General features: G+C 52.7%; 1 protein-coding gene across 8 annotated transcripts in view; it reads left to right on the top strand.

Moving 5' to 3' along the window:
* The window catches only part of ARHGEF10L (Rho guanine nucleotide exchange factor 10 like), a 177,453-nt gene that overhangs the window by 62,212 nt on the left and 96,410 nt on the right, over nucleotides 1-18,831 (top strand). For all 8 annotated transcript variants that reach the window (XM_054679891.2, XM_054679881.2, XM_054679883.2 and 5 more), the window contains 2 exons: nucleotides 4,823-5,008; nucleotides 5,809-5,842. In XM_054679891.2, coding sequence (XP_054535866.1) covers nucleotides 4,823-5,008; nucleotides 5,809-5,842 — 220 coding nt within the window. The remainder of the gene's footprint in view (nucleotides 1-4,822; nucleotides 5,009-5,808; nucleotides 5,843-18,831) is intronic.

The following is an 18,831-nucleotide window of genomic DNA, read 5'->3' as shown; positions in this document are numbered from 1 at the left end:
TGTCAGGCCTTTTCTCATCCTTTAAGGCTCAGTGCAAGGGCATCCTCATCCTCGGAGCCCTTCCTGAAGCCCCAGAGAGCCCCAGCCCCTTCCTCTTGGCACCGTCTCAGTCTCTGAGGTTTTAGGTTTTCTCCTGCTGGCTCTGTCCTGTCAGCCTCACAGTGAGCTCCGGAGGGGAGCTCACAGTCACCCACCCCGAACCCCAGGACTGTGTCTTACCTTTCCTTCCCCCTCCCTGCCCACTGGATGCTGGGAGCTGCTCACTGCATGCATGGATAACTGAAGCTATTTGTCCTCTTAAAGGGAGGAGGTGCAGGCCAGGCACAGTGGCTCATGCCTATAATCCTAGCACTTTGAGAAACCTTGCTTGAGCTCCGGAGTTTGAGACCAGTCTGGACAACAGAGTGGAACCCTGTCTCTACAAAAAATGAAAAAAAAAAAAATAGCTGGGCATGGTGATGCTACCTGGGAGTCTAAAGTAGGAGGATCACTTGAGCCCAGGAGGTTGAGGCTGCAGTGAGCCATGATCACACCACTGCCCTCCAGCCTGGGTGACAGAGTGAGCTTCATTTAAAAAAAAAAAAAGAAGGTGTAGAAATGACCTGAGTCCCTGGACATGGCTGGGGGCAGGGTTGCCTGAGGCCGGGTCTTGCCTGTGAGTTGGAGAGGACTGCCCTTCTCACCCAGCAGCAGGGACTGGGCTATGACAAGGCTATAATCATAATAATAACAGTGATAATGGTGGTAATAATACGACAGTGATGATGTAACGATGGTGATAATAATAAGCAGAATCATCATCGTCAGAAAAGCTAACATTTGGTGAGCACGCACCCTGCACCAGGTGTTTTATTTATGTTCATTCATTCCCTCCTCCCAACAACCCTGTGAGATAGTTGCTGTTATTGTCCTCATTTTACAGATCAGGAAACTAGGAGGGGGTCAAATAACCTGACACTCATCCAGCTGGAACCTGGGTGAGCTGGAGTCTGAGCTGAACCCAGGTGGTCTGACTCTAAAACCTTAGTCACTGCAGTGACACCATCCACATATAAAGGGAGACCCCCACCCCCACTCCCTGCCCAGCAGATTCACTTAGGCAAGGACCAGTGGGCACTGAGAGGCTAAGAAAACCCTGCATAAGTCAGGATGGGCCTATAGCTGGTACCCCCAAAATAGTGGGTAGGGACTTTGTGGTCATTTATTCCAGTATTTAAACAAATTTTTTTTTGAGACAGGATTTTGCTCTGTTACCCAGGCTGGAGTACAATGGTGTGATCATGGCTCACTGCAGCCTCAAACTCCTGGGCTCAAGCCATTCTCCTGCTTCAGCCTCCTGAGTAGCTGAGACTGCAGGCACATACCACCACACCCAGCTGATTTTAAAATTACTAAAAAGTTTTTACTTTTGTGTATTTTTTTTTGAGACAGAGTCTCGCTTTGTCACCCAGGCTGGGGTGCAGTGGCACAATCATGGCTCAGTGCAGCCTTGAACTCCTGGGTTCAAGTGATCCCTCCACCTCAGCCTCCCAAGTAGCTGGGACTACAGGTGTATGCTACTACACCCGGCTAATTTTCTCATTTTTAGTAGAGACAAGGTCTTACCATGTTACCTGGGCTGGTCACAAGCTTTTGAGCTGAAGCCATCCTCCTGCCCCAGGCTCCCAAAGTGCTGGGATTACAGGCGTGAGCCACAGCACCCAGCCTATGTTTTAAACTTTGAAAATTACCACCCATAGACATGACAACAGGGGGACAAATGCTTATCACGTGCCTCCTATATGCTGGACATTACACTAGATGCTGAGGATGCAACAGCAAACAAAACAGACAAAAATACCTGCCCTCGTGAAGCTTATATTCGAGTAGAGGAGACAGACAGCAACACAAATAGCATATGGCATCATATGCTGACAACAGCCATAGAGAAAGATAAAGTAGGCAGGGCAAACCAGGAGTCTCAGCAGGTCTCTATGGCAGCGTGCAGTAGAGATGCCGCAGCATGCAGAGAGATGATGCGCAGTAAAGATCTGAAAGAGGGGAGAGCAGGAGAAGATACTCGAAGGAAGAACGTGCTAGGCCCTGGGGCTGCGGGTGCAAAGGTCCTGAGGCAGGAGCATGCCTGGCACATTTGTGGTACAGGAAGGAGATCAGTGTGGCTGGAGTGGAGGGAGCAAGGGATGAGCAGAAGATTCTATGCACATGTGCACGTGTGCGTGCACACACACACACACACACACACCCCTACCCAATGTGTATATGTAACTGAAACAGAAGTGTCAAAACCAATATTGAAATTATACCAAGGTGAATTCATTAGTATCACAATACATTATTTTTTAAACATCTGAAATAATTCAATACCAAATGTATTTTATTTGGTATTATAATATCAAAAAGATACCCCATATGATTTTATTAATATTAGAATACAATGTTTAGAAACATCTGAAACAAAACAAGCTATCAATCCAAACACCAAATACAATGCTGATTGGGAATCCCCTAATTAAACTTATGAGCTACCAGGGGTTGGGAACTGCGTCCGAAAACCTCAGATCCAGCTCCCACCCAAGCCCTTTCTGTCAGCGCAGGGCAGAATGTCTGAGGGCTTAGTAGAAGAGTATGGAGGGTGAATGGAGCTGGGTTCCAGTCCATCCCCATCCTCTTAGCTGCTGACTGTGGGCACATTGCTTTGCTTCTGTCTCTGGGGTCTTGGGTAAATGGAGGTGATCCTGAGGCTGGATCAGGAAGCTGCCTGGGGCACAGCTTGGGCTCTCTCAGGACTTGTTTCTTGACACCTGGGGAAGGAGTTTGCTCTACAGGCCACATCGCTGCCCAGAGTCCACCCCTGCTGACCTGGCCTGTGGGATCCCCAAAGCCCCAGGAGGAGTGGCTGTGTCTCCTCCTCCGTGGCCTCAGAGGAAGTTGGGTACTTCTCATTCTGGGGAGGGAGGGCGTACTCTGGGCTTCCATTGCAGTCCAGCAGCTGAAGAAGGGGTTTCCTACATCTGCCCCCAAAATATTATGCTCTGGGAACCTCCAGGTCATTGTAGGGGAGTGACTGGATTTTTCTAGTCCAAGAGACTGTTGGAATCAGATATGTCCATCTGTCCATCTGTTCATCTGCTGGACCATCTGTCCATCTCTCTGTTCCAGCCACCTCCTCACCCATCACTCATCCATCCATCTAATGTTTATTGAGCATTTGCTAGGGCTGGGTCCGCAGACCTATGGGCTAGAAAATCCTGTTTGTCCTCAAGGATCTGCGGCTGTTGTTGTCATAATCCTTACATATACAGGCACTGTGCCGAGGGCTACTCCTACCCAGTGGTTCTCTGATAGTGGTAATTTTACCCTCCAGGGGGACATATGGCAATGTGTGGAGACATTTTTGGTTGTCACAGCTGGAGGGTCCCCTGGGCCTGTAGGGTGTAGAAGCCAGGGATGCTGCTAATCGTCCTACAGTGCACAGGATAGCCCCCCTCTCCACCCACAAAAAGAATTATCCAGTCCCAAGTATCAATTGTACCAAGGTTGCGAAAACCTAAGCTGCAGCTCAGCTGATGTTCATGTCAGCCTTATGGGGAAAGTGCTGTTTTTATTCTCCAGTTTGCAGAGGAAACCAAGATTCAGAGAGGCAAAGTGACTTGCTCAGAACCACACAGCTAGCAGGGAGCTCAGACAGGGCCATGTGAGCGCAGAGCTCATGCCTAAGCTGTGTGTCATGTGCCCACGAGAGGGCTGCTTAGGGCGGTCAGCTTGGCAGATGTTTAAAAACAGAACCAAACTGCCCGTTGGTTTTGCAATGGTTTGCATAAGGTAGGGGATGGAGTTATTGAACTCCTGAAGTTCCATTCAGCCCAGAGTTTAGGAAGGAAGTCTTCTAGGAAGAGGACTGGGGAACCTCCACGTGGTGAAATGGCTGGAAATGGCTTCTCGTGCTCTCTAGGATAGAGAATTCATCCCTTCACTCATGTAACAAAAGCCGCTGAGCTCCTGGTCTGGGCCGGTCCAGGACCAGACAGTAGAGGGGACAGACAGGTGAGATGTCTGCTCTCAGGGATCCGAGCTTGGTGGGGAGTACAAACAAGGGGCAGGGGCAGAGAAGGAGAGGCCACACCTCCTGTGGTAGGGTAGGCGGGGACAGTCTCTCTGCTTGAGTTGAGCTTTAATGGGAGAGGAGGACAGGAGTTCATAGTCATGAAAGGGGTTCCCCAGGAGGGTAAAAGCAGGGAATGAGGCCTAGCAAGCTGACCTCCATGCTGAGAGCTTGGTGCCTTCCCCTGCCCCAGCCAGTCTGTGCCCTAGTACCTGCAAGCTGGCTGCCTCCAAGTCCAGGCATTCCCAGGCAGCTGTGTTTCCTGCTGCTGCACATACCAAATAAAGTGTAGTGGGAAGGATGCGCTGTCTGTGCTCATTTGCACACACAAAGCACACAGACACATCAACACACAAACATACAATAAGCTTGTGCTCACGCATAAACACACATTTAAAAAGACCCCTTGCTCACAAAACAGGGAAACACGAAATAAGAAGAGGAAAGATATACATTGAAGTACTGAGGTGCACAGGCTCGCCCTGGGAGCACACTCCCTTCCCTCCCTCAACTGCCACTTGCTTAGAGACCTAACCCAACCCCCTCCCCCCGGCCTTACCAGCACTGTAGGGCCATGTGGCTTGAGTTTGATGGCTCTCGTTCCCTGGCTCAGACCTGAGGTGCTCACCCAGTTCCAGCCATGCCCACCTACCCCAGCCATCTCTCCATTGACCAAACCTCGGAGATCCTGCAGCCTGGCCAACTCCTTCTCTCTTCCAGGAGATCAGCTGGTTCCAGGAGTCCCAGGCCCCTCCTCTGAGGCAGAGGACGACCCAGGAGAGGCCTTTGAGTTTGATGACAGTGATGATGAAGAGGACACCAGCGCAGCCCTGGGCGTCCCCAGCCTTGCTCCTGAGAGGGACACAGACCCCCCACTGATCCACTTGGACTCCATCCCTGTCACTGGTAAGATGTTTCTGGGAACTTCCGGTCCTGGGGCTACAGGGAGCATGGAGAACTGGGCGGAAGCTCCAGGCTCTCAGGGATGCCTGGTGGCCCCTCCGCTGTCCCCAGAAAGCAGGAAGGGAAAAGCCAGTGGGAAGAAGCTGCAGTCTATGGCTTCCCTGGTGAATTGGAAATTCCTAGCATTCCTGCAACATCTGGCGCACTTTGGCACATTGTAAATGGAAGTGGTTGGCCTGAGTTTTGCTTTGGAGACAGTTGCTGCCCAGAGCTTGTGTCTCTGAAGTCCTCCCTGCAGCTTCTCCTAAAGAATCCACACCAGCCAGAAGAGCAGCCTCCCAGAGGTCCCCTCTCCTGTCTGCCTTGGGGAGCTGGCAACCCTGGGGGGCAGGAGGGCCCTGATAAGCTGGTGTTAAATAGCAGCTTCTGGGCTCTTAGAGTCTGTTATCTGAGAGAGAGAATCTGGGGACTGGACCAGCTGGAACTTCCTGCAGGCTTGGGGACAGCGGGCTCCTGGAGCAGCTGGGGGTGGAGGGCAGGCCCAGAGCAGGCAGGGTGGCTGCCACGGGTTCTGGCTGGAGTTCGGAAGTGGGCCACGGGGTGGGTGGGGGTGGTGCAGGCCAGGTAGGGGAGCTGATGACTGAGCCAGGGCTGGGGGAGGGAGGCGGGGCTCAGCAGGCACCCAGACTGGCCAGGCCCCGTCTGCGGCGCCCCTGGGGAGGCTGGGAAAGGGGCGGGGAAGGCCTGAGTGCTTGGGGCCAGCCTCTGGCCTGAGAGGCTCTCTGTCTGCTCTTCTTTTGCAGACCCAGACCCAGCAGCTGCTCCACCCGGCACAGGGTAAGTGAACCTTGCTCCTTTGCTTTGGCGGTTGGAAACAGGGAGACACGGGGCAGTGGGTGGGGATGGGGTGGAGCTGAGGCCCAGAGGACCCGACTGGTCTTTGGCTAAGGAGGAAAGCATTTCACTGAGGCCCTGTGCCCTGGGGGAAGAGGTCAGTTCCAGAAACTCATGGTACTTTTTCCTTTATTTTGCCCACAAACCTCTGAAACCGCAGGAGGCAGGCCTGGCTCCAAACCCTACCTCTGTGGCCTTGGAGGAGTCACAGAAACTCTCCAAGTGTCAGTCTGTTTGCGGCTGAAAGGGAAACAATGAGAGCACCCCCTCTGTTGGGTTTGTCTTGGAGAAGCGAATGGCTGGAGGGTCCCCAGTGTGTGTGTGTGTGTGTGTGTGTGTGTGTGTGTGTGTGTGTAGTGGGGGAGGTTGAGGGGGTTTGAGGGTGGGGGGGGTGCAGCCCATTGTAATTATTTTTGCAGTTGCCATTTGTCTTGTTAATATCATTCCCATTCCTATGACAGTTGCTATTAGGGACCCTGCCCTCTGTGCCTGGGAGCCTGTCAGAGGCAGTGTAGCCTAGTGGTTAGGAGCCTGGATGTTGGGGTGAGGGCCTGCGTCTTGGCTGTGGCCCCCACACTGGCCACAGGTCCTCATGTCAGTCAAGTCCCCCTTTGGTTTTCTCATCTGTAAAATGGGCCATCGGGTAAGATGCCCAGCCTCGTGGTAGGTGCCTAATCAAGGCATTTGCTTTTTATCACAGTTCTTCTTTGTCTTCTGCAAGTCAGGTCTGGGTTGGAAGGGTAATTGGGCAACTGGAGGTGGTGGGAGCTGAGGCCTCTCAGGACCAGGTGCTTAGAGCCTCCTTGCCTAAGCAGTGGAGGGGTCTAGGCTCCAAATGAATGGCCCAAGCATCTGGAACCCTGAATTTAAATCCTCACTACCCTGGTGAGGGGAGGCATGTCTGAGCCCTGCTTTGTCTTCCTGGGGTGCCCCAAACTGAGCAAGAGGGGCTAATTCTCAGGGTGGTGTCACCCAATGGGAGGTTTCAGAGATGCAGGTTGCAGTCCCAGGCCCCCAGAGGAGAAGTCCTTCATGTGCTCATTTGCTGTCCAGAGTGGGTGAACTTGGGGAGGGTTTCTCCTGAGCTTGCTACTGTGTAATTAAGGTCAGAATTAGGGGCCAGCCTCTCCTTCCTGATTAGGGACCTGAAATGAATCAGCAGCCATTCGTCCTGCACCTGGGCTGGGAAGGGCCGTGATGGCTGCAGTCTTCCAAGGGTTTATATCTCCAGGGTGGGCCAGGGGTGAAGTTGTGGAGAAACGCAGTCTGGTGGCAGATGCAGATGCGTCAGAGTGGGACAGAGACGGACGCCCAGGGAGCTGGGACACTGACTGGAGGGGAGCAAGGATGGGGCCATCAGGGAAGACTTCTGGGCCAGGTCCTGGCTCAGCAAGTGGATGGAAATTCTCCATTCAGGATGGCAGAGGGGCAGGGGGAGTGCCCGCTGAGGAAGCCCCTGAGCAAAGGTACAGGGCTGGCACACATGGTGGTCAGCACACTCACTTCCTTCAAGCTACCCTCCTGGAGACCCCAGGAGTTAGGCGATGTGCTCAGGGTTCCATGTAGATAAGTAGATGCTCATTCAGAAGAGAGACCAAGGCCCCTCTGACACCGAGGCCAGGCGCTGGGCCACCGTGCTTCTCTGCCTCCAGGAGCTCATGCGCTGGTCCCTGATGAGAGGGTGTGGCTGGCTTCATAGGAATGATCTGATTGTGTGTACATTTTTTGAGGAAAGATTTTTGCCCACTCAGAGATGATCTCTGAGCTCTTGGGAGAATGGCGTCTAAGCAGTCGGTGGAATGTTCCATAGGTCCCTCCTGGGGAGGCTTGTGCGGCAGTGCCTGGTGCGTGATTCCTGGTGAGGTCCCTTCCCTTGACATGAGAGCAGAGCAAAAAGAGCCGGCTCTTCGCTCCCCCAACATGGAGATCTTGTGAGGGCGGAGGGGTGTGCAGGTGTGTCTCTCCACCAGCAGTTGCCTCTATGGGGACAGGGACTTTTTGATTTTTTGGAGGGGGATGTTTTGTTTGCTGCCAAACCTCATGGCTTAGCAGAGTGGCAGGCACGGGGTGAGTGCCAAAGACGTCCTTGTTGAACGAATGATGGACAGAAGGACAAGGAGGGTCTGTGTTCCATGGAAGCAAGGAGAAAACAAACAGCATGTCAGACCTGGTGAAGTGGCTCACGCCTGTAATCCCAGCACTTTGGGAAGTCAAGGTGGGTGGACCACTGAGGTCAGGAGTTCAAGACCCAGCCTGGCCAACATGGTGAAACCCCGTCTCTACAAAAAATACAAAAATTAGCCGGTTCTGGTGAACGGTGCCTGTAATTCCAGCTACTGGGGAGGCTGAGGCAGGAGAATCGCTTGAACCTGGGAGGTGGAGGTTGCAGTGAGGCGAGATTGCGCCATTTCACTCCAGCCTGTGTGAGAAAGCGAGACTCTGTCTCAAAAACAAACAAACAAACAAACAAACAAAACCAACCAAAGAATACCACCCCACCCCCCTACCCCCAAACGAATGGCATGTCAATAGGGTTTCTATTGGATTCTGACTCTGGCAGCTGTAGAGGCCAAGACAGAGGCCAGGGAAGGGAAGCGCAGAGTGGTTGTGTGGCCCAAGGCCACATGGCTAGAGCCACCTGACCTCACTGGTGCTGATGGTGCTGTGCTGAGCCACAGGCTGTGCTAAGTGCTCTGTGTACTTTATCTCTTTTTGTTGTTGTTTGAAACAGGGTCTCACTCTGTTGCCCATGCTGGAGTGCAGTTTTGTGATCATGGCTCACTGCATCCTTGACCTTCCAGGCTTGAGCGATTCTCCTGCCTTAGCCTCCCGAGTAGCTGAGACTACAGGCATGTGCCACCACACCTGGCTATTTTTTTTTTTTTTTTTTTTCTGAGACAGTTTTGCTCTTGTTGCCCAGGCTGGAGTGCGGTGGCGCCATCTCAGCTCACTGCAACCTTTGCCTCCTGGGTTCAAGTGATTCTCCTGCCTAGCCTCTTGAGTAGCTGGGATTACAGGTGTGTGCCACCACACCGAGCTAATTTTTTGTATTTTTAGTAGAGATGGGGTTTCATCATGTTGGCCAGGCTGGTCTTGAGCTCCTGACCTCAGGTGATCCACCCACCTCGGCCTCCCAAAGTGCAGGGATTATAGGCGTGAGCCACCGCGCCCGGCCTAACTTTCATATTTTTTATAGAGATGGAGGTCTCACTCTGTTGCCCAGGCTGGTCTTGAACTCTTGGCTCAAGCAATCCTCCTGCCTTGGTGTCCCAAAGTGCTGGGATTACAGGCATGAACCACTGCATCTGGCCCGTATTATCTTATTACTTGTACCCCTAGGAGCCCTAGAAGACAGGAACTATTGAATATGCCCATTTTGCAGATGAGCAGCTGAGGCTTAGAGAACTGAAGTAATTTACCCAAATCTCATGGAGCTAGTAAATGGCAGGGCTGGGACTAGGACTGTCTGCCCTCAAAGCTGTCTACTGAGGCCCACAGGGTTTGCTTCTCCTGGTGGACTCTGAAGCACGTGCACTCATCTCCACCCTGAGCTCTCGCTGGGGGAGTCGTGGTTGAAAGAGCAGCCCTGAGTACCCAGCAGTGCCTGGGAAACGTGAGCGCCACAGATCGCTGGCTTCCTGTGTTTTTCCTGGACTCAGGCCTGCACCCCTCACCTCTGAGTGCAATAGCCCCATGGACTCCGGCCCCCTCTGGAGTTGTTTGCTTTTCCTGTTTAGTTTTGCCTTTAACCCCCTGTGACCTCAGCACTTTTCTGTGGGTCAGGGTTTTGGCTCCTGGCCCTGGTCGCAGGGATTCTCATGGGCTCCCTGAAGGTACCTGGCCTACCCCTTCCTGGGCTTTTCTGGATAAGACGGTTGTACTGCCTGTTGGCTAGTGTCTCTCATTGGGGCCTGGAGCCAGGGGAAGGGATGGGGCAGCCGTATTCTGGGAGAGGACAGGGAGACTCATCCTCCCTGGATGTATCAGGGGCTGAGAGGATCAGGCCAAGAGGAGACCAGGCTCAGCAAAGCAGTATTGGCACAGGATGGAAACAGGGCGCTGGTGGCCTGTGGCTTCTGAGACTGCTAGGTGTGGGGGACATAGGGGCTCATGGGAAGGGCAGGTCAGCAAGGCCGGAGTGGGTCTGCAGCGTCTGGAGGAAATCTTCAAGATTTTCCAGATTGCCGCAGACCTAGTCTGGAGTTGTTTGGAATCCTGGGCTTCTCCTTACATGTGCTGTTTCCCAAATCTGGAACATTTGAGCCTCCTGTGTCCTGTCCCGCAGGGTCCATGCGGGACGTGAGGCATGGCAGATACCGGCTCTCTGCCCATGGAGTCCCCCATGGGAGGGTTATGGGGACCAGGTCTTTCTTTCCATTAGAAATCTTTCTTTAAAGGTCCCTTGCCAAATCCATAAATTGGGCAAGCTGGTTTTTGTGTTTTCTTTCCTTCTTTTCCTCCTCCGAGGGTAGAAACAAGGGCTCCCAGTTTCCAGTCAGAGCCAGGACCTTTGGATCCCAGGCCCTTTGAGGACCCCCACAGCCTCTTCACTGAAAAAGGCACTTGCAGGGTACCTGGTTGGCGCATCTCTTCATGGTATAAATATGCCTTCAAGGAATCCTGTGATGTTCCTCCCTGCATCCCTGTAGCGGTGGGACTCTGCCTCACTCGTTTTTTATCCCAGTGCCTGGCAGAGATGGTGCAACAATACTAACAGCCTACACGTGCACGGACTTTACAGTTTGCATCTCATTTTGATTCTCACAACTGTGGGAGGCAGAATCATGGCCCTTCCACCCCTTGGAGATTTCCGCGTCTTCATCCCCAGCACCTGTGAATCTGTGACGCTGCGTGGCAAAGGGACTTGGCAGATGTGATTAAGTGAGGGGTTTTGAGATGGGGAGATGACCCTGGGTTATCCGTGGGCCCAGTGGCACCACAAGGGTTGTGACAAGAGGGAGAGAGGAGGGCCAGAGTCAGAAAGAGGTGGGAAGATGCCACGCTCCTGGCCTTGGAAATGGAGGACGGGATTGTGACCAAGGAATGCAGGTGGCTTCTCGAGGCTGGGAAAGGTGGGGGATGGCTTCTCCCCTGGAGCTGCCCCTGCTGAAACCTCGCTTTTAGTGAGAGCACAGCCCTGCCGAAACCTCGCTTTTAGCCCTGCGAACCCCTTGACGGCCTTCTGACTTCCACACCTGTGAGAATAGATTTGTGTTGTAAGTCACTAAGTTCGTGGTCATCTGTTACAGCAGCCATAGGAAACTAACGCGACAGCCCTGGAAAGAGGAAATTATCGTGGGCACCATTTTGCAGACCAGACCCAGGAGAGGGCGTCACTTGTCTGTGGGGCTGGGCTGGCAGGCATGGTGCTTGGGCTCAAAGCCTCAGGCCAGGGGCTCTGTTTGCTCTTCCTCTATGGCCCTGTCTGTGCATCTAGGATGGTGCTCTGCTGACTGGCCGGTATTCCCCTGCCCTTCCCTTGCGTCTTCCTGTCCTTTCATCCAGCACCTCTTTACTGAGTGACTGCGATGGGGGCTGACATGCTCTGCCAGGCCATGTTATTTTTATGTGCCTGTGTGTGTGTTTGGCTCTAGGGCCAGATCATAATGGCCTGAATGTACCCAGCACTTCTTACATGCTGCGCTCTGAGAGCTTTCCCTCCCCAGTGCCATTCATCCTTGCAACACTCTCACAGGACAGGCGCTGATATAATCTGCATTCTAGAGATGTGGGAACTGGCACAGAGAGGACATGACATCAGCCCAAGGTCACAGAGAAAGATGGGCAGAGCCAGAGTTAACCCCAGCTGGCTTCCAGAACCTGTGTTCTAATCCCTCTGGCGCAACCGTCTCCCACACAGAGCTGGTTTGGATCCCGCCTGCCCTACATGTTAGCTGCATGACCCAGGACATGCTCTTTGGCTTCTCTGCCTAACCCTCAGTTTCTTTTCTTTTCTTTTCTTTCTTTTTCTTTTTTTGAGATGGAGTCTCTGTCGCCCAGGCTGGAGTGCAGTGGCGTGATCTTGGCTCACTCCAACCTCTGCTCTACCCCCTGGGTTCAAGTGATTCTTCTGCCTCGGCCTCCCGAGTAGCTGGGATTACAGGCACCCGCCACCATGCCCGGCTAATTTTTTTCTATTTTTAGTAGAAACAGGGTCTCACCCTGTTGACCAGGCTGGTTTCAAACTCCTGACCTCAAGTGATCTGCCTGCCTTGGCTTCCCAAAGTGCTAGGATTATAGGTGTGAGCCACCATACCCGGCCCCCTCAGTTGCTAATCTCTGTAAAGCAGGGTGATGAGACTCACCGGATGGCACTGTTGGTGGGGATGAAATGAGATGGGAGAGATTAGGTGCTTACTCAGTGAGCTGCTCATTGTCACTGTCTCCAAAGGGTGTGGATCTGTCTGGGGCTGACTCCAGGCACAAGGGACCCCTCCCTGGCCTGTGCATTGCTTAGCATTACCTGAGATGCTCTTCAGTCCATCCCTCCTCCCTACCTCCTCCTCTCTCTTCCTTTTTAAAAAAAATACAGTTTGTTGTAGAAAAATTAGAAAGTACAGAAAATGATAGACTAAAAGCAACTTTTAATCCTACCATGGTGTGTTTCTGTCCAGCTTCTTTGCTAGGCATGTATGCAAGTATGCATGATTGTTTTTATAGAACTGTGGTTTATTGCACATGCTGTTTCGTGGCTCACCTTTTTTTTTTTTTTTTTTTTAAAGCTAATTACATATCATGAGCATTTCCCCAGGGGAACTTGTATTGTTTTGCAACAACCCACATGGCTCTCGATACATTCTTGCCAGGGGTGCAGGGCCTCTCCATGTCTGACCGAGCCCTGGGGCCCCTGAGATGTCAGGGAGGGAGGTGCATATGCCACAGAGCAGGAGGCCAGAGGCTGGGCTTTGGCCCAGCATGTGTGTGGGGGGCCACCTGTACAGAGATGGCTCCCCAGAGGCCTCGACACTCACTCCCTGCTGAGGTACGTGATATGATGCCACCTGAGGGCCGCTCTGAGACTTCCCCTGGGGGGCTTCTCACTGCTCTCTACTCATCCAGTAACGGAATCTGTGACCATGTGTGGGGTGGCACAGGAGAGACACACGGGGTCCTGGAAGCCCTCTGTGCACAGGATGGGCGGCCACAGAGGGAAGAGGGAACACATGCAGGTGAGGCCCCCGTGCCTGGAGGAGAGGCAGAGGGAAGGAGGGGGCGGGGAAGCAGCACACATGAGGCCGTACCACGTGCCAGCCCCTGTGCCAGAGGATTTACATGCCTTCTTTATTTACTCTGTACCAGAACCCTGTGAGGGAGGTAGTGTTGCCTCATTTTACAGATATGGAAATTGAGGCATGGAGAAATGCTAAGTGCTTTATCTGCATCATCTCACTGAATCCTCACAGCTGGAAGTAGGACTGATACTTCACCCTGGTCCACATTCAGTAACTTGTCCCCGTGCACACAGCCAAGTGGCTGAGCCACAGTCATATCCCAGGTCGTGGCCCCGGGGTGCTTACTTTTACCCCCCTCACTCCTGGGAGCCCTGGTTCTCAACCCTGGCTGCATGCTGCAGCCTGCAGGGAGCTTACCCCTGACCAACAGTCAGAGTCTCTGGGGCAGGGGCCCTGGAGCCCACATCTTCTAGGGGCGCCCTGCTGACTCTAGTGGGCTGCCAAGCCAGATGCTCTCTAAGGTCCTCAGCTTTGACATGCTGTACAACCAGGTCAAGTGGCCAGGGCCAAAAAGAGACCCGGCAGCAGGCTGAACCTGGGCTGCGTGTTCTTCCCTTTCCTTTGTGTCTCTTGATCGGGCCATCATGCTGGGGGGAGTTTCCGAGGCGGGCAGTGACACTGTGGGGCTGTCCTACGCAAACTCTCCTGTCCTGTCCCTCCCTGTGCTGCAGCTTGGGTTTTCCTTGAGGCCTTATAAGGCAAATGTCATTCCAGTCCTTTCTAGTCCCATCCCCAAAGGTGAAGTTCTTTCCTTTCTCATATTTGTTATGCCTTGTCCTGGCAAGGGCCCCAGAATGCTTGTGCGTGCGGACCATGCTGGCCAGGAATCCTTAGCTTGTTCTGGTTTTGGGGGTCTCCTCCCCGACCACCCACATGGTGCAGCCTCTGGGAAGGGACCCTTGGAGGTTCACTGAGAAACTGGGGCCTGTACCAGCCCCTGCAGGGGTGGCAGGTGCCATTCTCTGGAGTGGGGCTTCTTATCTTTAAAACAGGCTGGGGGCCCGGCGCGGTGGCTCATGCCTGTAATCCCAGTACTTTGGGAGTACTAGGCGGATCCTAGGCAGGTGGGTCACCTGAGGTCAGGAGTTCAAGACGAGCCTGGCCAACATGATGAAACCCTGTCTCAACTAAAAATACAAAAAAAAGTAGATGGGCGTGGTGGCACATGGGGACCTACCCCTCCCTGCCCTGCTGCTCTTTGGAGAGAGAAGAGGTGGGGCAAAAAGGTGCTTGGAGCTCTGTGGACCAGAAACGCACCAGGTGGCCTTCTGGTGCACTTGAACTCCTCTGCCGGCAATGTAGGTTGCTGCTTGGGGGTGCTGGGAGAGGTCCTTTCCTCTCTTCCCTGCCTCTGCGTCTGTCTGCCTTTTCCTCCCCATCTCCTGCCCCTCACCATGGATTCAGCTTCTTTCCTTTGCATTCAGGTTGCTGGCCTTACTCTCATTGGCAAGCTGAGAGGCATTAGGAGAGCAGGAAGCTCAGATAAGGGTGAGATAATTGCCTCTTACTGGTTTTTATGGCTCTTTTATGACCCGGAGGCTCCTGAAGGAGTGTTTGTTCACAGGGAGAATTAGACATGGCAGCCCTGCGTGGCTTCCATGGCCAGCGGCTGGGAGAGGCTGCTCCGGGTGGGTACAGGGTGGGTCCAGGGCCTTGGCAGGCAGCAGGGAGGGTCACGGGTACAGGAGGGGCCCCCAGCCTCATTTCTTGCCGTGCCCTCTTTGCATGCGTGTCTTGAGCTGGAACGTTGCTCGTGTCCCTGCTCCCCCAACTTTATTCCTCTTCCCCTGCCTGGGAAGCCCTTTCCCCATCTCATCGGCCCGAGGAACACCTGCTCCAGTCTAGGGAGGCAGCGGAGGTGGTCCTGAGAGCAAGGCTTTGCAGACAGATCACCGGGGTTCAAACTGCCGCTGTGCCACTTGCTGGTCAGGTGACTTGGGTAGTGGGGGTGGGCAGGAAGTGACCTCTCTATGCTGTGGGGACCCCCATTCCCCAGCCCAGTACACCAGAGCCAGTACCTGGGCTGGTCGCTCACTGGGTTTTGATAAGGTGCAGCGAGGAGGAACCTCCCCCTGCCTATGAGTCGGCTCATCAGGTGTTTCCAAATCCCTCCTGAAGTTGCCTGACCTCACCCAGTGATGCCTCTGCCCACCTCCACGTCACCTTTACAGTTTACATGGGGCTTTCTCTGGTGTTCTCTTGGTTAAACTGCATTCTTTCGGTTAAAGCGTGCTGCAGCCTTTGAGCTGGGTGTTACGCTTTCTCTTGGACAGTGTCTGAGTTTCATTTGGGCTGCTGTAAGACAGTGCCATAGATTGGGTGGCTTATAAACAAGAGAAACTTTTTTTTTTTTTTTGAGATGAAGTATTGCCCTGTCTCTCAGGCTGGAGTGCAGTGGCACGATCCCAGCTCACTGCAACCTCCGCTTCCCGGGTTCAAGCGATTGTCCCATCTCAGCCTCCTGAGTAGCTGGGATTACAGGCATGTACCACCATGCCTGGCTAATTTTTGTATTTGTGGTAGAGACAGAGTTTCACCATATTGGCCAGGCTGGTCTCAAACTCCTGACCTCCAGTGATCCACCCACCTTAACCTTCCGAAGTTCAGGGATTAGAGGCGTGAGCCACCATGCTCTGCCTAAGAGAAACTTATTCCTCACAGTTCTCAAGGCTGGGAGGTCCAAGATCAGGGTGCCAGCAGATTCAGTGTCTGATGAGGGCTCATTTCCTGATCATAGATGACACCTTCTCACTGTGTCCTTACATGGTAGAAAGGGCAGAGGAGCTCTCTAGGGCCTCTTTTATATGGGCACTAATCCCACCCCTGGGGGCTCTGCTCTTATGACCTAATCACCTCTGCAAAGGCCCCACCGCCTAATACTATCACCTTGGGGGTGAGGATTTTAACACATGGACTTTTTTTGTCAGGGGAACACAGACATTCATACCATAGCAGATGGAGACTTGAACTTGCGCCTCTGAGTGTGCCGAAGGCTACTGCTCTCTCTCTCTCTTTTTTTTTTATGAAATGGTAGCTAAACAGGCAAGAGCTGAGGTAACCATATGCCACAGCAAGCCTGTGATGTAGGTGAATGTCTACATGCAAGTTCTCGACTTCCAGGTGGTCTGGTTGAAACAATAGAAGCTTTGCAGGTAGACGTAGTGTAAGATCCCAGCTCCCACTAATTAGCTGAGTGATTTCTGGGTAATTGAAACTTTGTGAGGCTCAGTTTCCCCACCTGTAGAATAGGGGTAACAACACCTGCCTCCGGTGTGTTCCTGCAAAATTAAATGTGCAGGCCGGGCTTGTTGGCTCACTCCCAGCACTTTGGGAGGCCAAGGTGGGCAGATCACCTGAGGTCAGGAGTTCGAGACCAGCCTGGCCAACGTGGCGAAACCCCATCTCTACTAAAAATACAAAAATTAGGTGGGCATAGTGGCGCGTGCCTGTAGTCCCAGCTACTTGGAAGGCTAAGATGGGAGAATTGCTTAAATCCGGGAGGTAGAGGTTGCAGTGAGCTGAGATCGTGCTGCTGCACTCCAGCCTGGGTGACCAAGTGAGACTGTCAAAAAAGAAAAAGAAAAAGAAAAAAAAATGTGCAATTACATGTAAAGCAGAGCAAGCAGTGCATGGCGGATGCTTTGTCACAGTCACTGTCATGGCCACATATCAGAGCAAAGAGGACCTGTGGCCGGGAGACTGTCCAGCCAACCTCTTCTAAGCTCACGTCTGTTCCAGCCGGAACAGTTTGGTTCTGTCTGAGCAATTCCGAGCAACTGATGTGGCGCCTTCAGGATGTTTCTGTGTTGAGGAGGTGGCGGCTCAGCGAAGCAGCTGTTAGAAATCGGGGTTCAGGTAGCTCCCATCAGCCCATCACCCACCTTCCTGGTCCAGAGAAGCCCTGTCCTCTCTTGGCCTTTACTTCCTGTCATTGGTGGAAAGTGTCTCCCCAGGACCAAATGCGCTGCCTTCCTTGCCCTGGGGTGACACTGCTGACTTCTGGCAGTGAAATGTGAGCTGACACTTGCTCCTCTAATAGGGCAGGTGACTTAGACCTGCACCACCCAGTCCAGTGGCCACTAGTCATGTGTAGCTATTTAAAATTAAATTACTTGAAATCAAATAGAGTTAAAAATTAAGTTCCTTAGTCCCACTAGCCACATGTCAAGTGCTCAATAGCCACGTGGCTGGTGGCTGCTGCACCGGATAGGACAGGCAGGAGCATTCTCGCCACCACCACCGCTCTGCTTATTATCTGAGAGGGAGTGGAGGGCGGCACTCAGAGCCCAGCTTGGGAGCTAGACAAGCTGGCCTCATGGTCTGGCCCTGCCACTCCCTGGCAGAGTGATCTTGGGCAGGTTCTTCTACTTCCCTGCAGAATGCAGAAGATGCCAGGATCCTGTGTGGTGCTGGGAAGGTGAGGCAGAGGGCCTGGCTCACAGGAGGTGCTCAACAGTGGAGATCCCTCCTCGCAGCCTCCTCCCCTCCCTCTTCCCCTGCCCTGTCCTACTCTTCATCTGCTACAGGCTCGGGTGCCAGGAAGGGAAGTTCAAGTTGATTCTTTGGCAACGGTGCTGTTCTCTTGACAGTCTAAGGCCTCTGCCCTCTAGGTTGGCATAAGTGGTCTTTGGTCTTTGTTTTGTTTTTTTGAACCTGGACTTCAAAAAAATTCACGTTAGAATAGCTTTAGATTTTCAGAGATGTTCTGAAGATGGAACATAGAGCTCCACATACCCCTCATCCAGCTTCCCTGCTATGAGCATCTCACATGGTCTTGGCACAGTTGTCAAAGCTGAGACCTACGTTGGCACATTACCATTCACTAAACAGATTTTGTGTGGATTTCATCAGTTTTCCTACTTATGTTTATTTTTTGACCCAGGATCCAATCTGGGATCCCACATCGCGCTTAACTGTCATGTCTCTGTAGCCTGCTCCAGCCCGTGGCAGTTTCTCAGTCTTTCCTTGATTTCCAAGACCTTGAGAATATTGAGGAGTGATGTTTAGGTGTGGTGACTCACTCCTGTAATCCCAGCACTTTGGGAGGCTGAGGTGGGTGGATCACTTGAGTTCAGGAGTTTGAGACCAACCTGGCCAACATGGTGAAACCCCATCTCTACCAAAAGTGCAAAAATTAGCTGGGTGTGGTGGCGCATGCCTGTAATTCCAGCTACTTGGGAGACTGAGGTGGGAGGATTGCTTGAACCTGGGAGGCAGAGGTTGCAGTGAGCCGAGATCGCACCACTGCCCTGAAGCCTGGGCGACAGAGCGAGACTCTGTCTCAAAAAAACAAACAAACAAACAAACAAACAAACAAAAAAAAAAAACCTAAAAAAACAAAAAGAGTCTTGAGGAGTAATGCCAGGTATTCGGTACAATGTTCCCCACTCCGATTTTGTCTGGTGTCTTCTCTGTGATTAGACTGGGGTTATGGGTTTTGGATAAAAACACCATGGAGGTGAAGTACCCATTTCATGACGTCTTATCAGGACACATGGCACCTGCGTGGCGTCTCTACAGATGCTCACCTGGGTCTCTTGGTTCGGGACGTGTCTGCTGGGCTTCTCTGCTGTTTCCCATTTGCATGTCTGCTCTGTGGAAGGGACTCACTGGGCCAGCCCATCCTCATGTGTGCATGAGGGACTAAGCTCTACCTCCCACTTATAGTCTTTTGAAGCTTTGCAAGTCTTGTTTCTTTTT

The sequence above is a fragment of the Pan troglodytes genome, chromosome 1, assembly GCF_028858775.2.
Source record: "Pan troglodytes isolate AG18354 chromosome 1, NHGRI_mPanTro3-v2.0_pri, whole genome shotgun sequence".
Classification (NCBI taxonomy): Eukaryota; Metazoa; Chordata; class Mammalia; order Primates; family Hominidae; genus Pan; species Pan troglodytes.
Note: the sequence above shows the minus strand (reverse complement) of the source record. Positions and strands in the feature narration are given on the sequence as shown.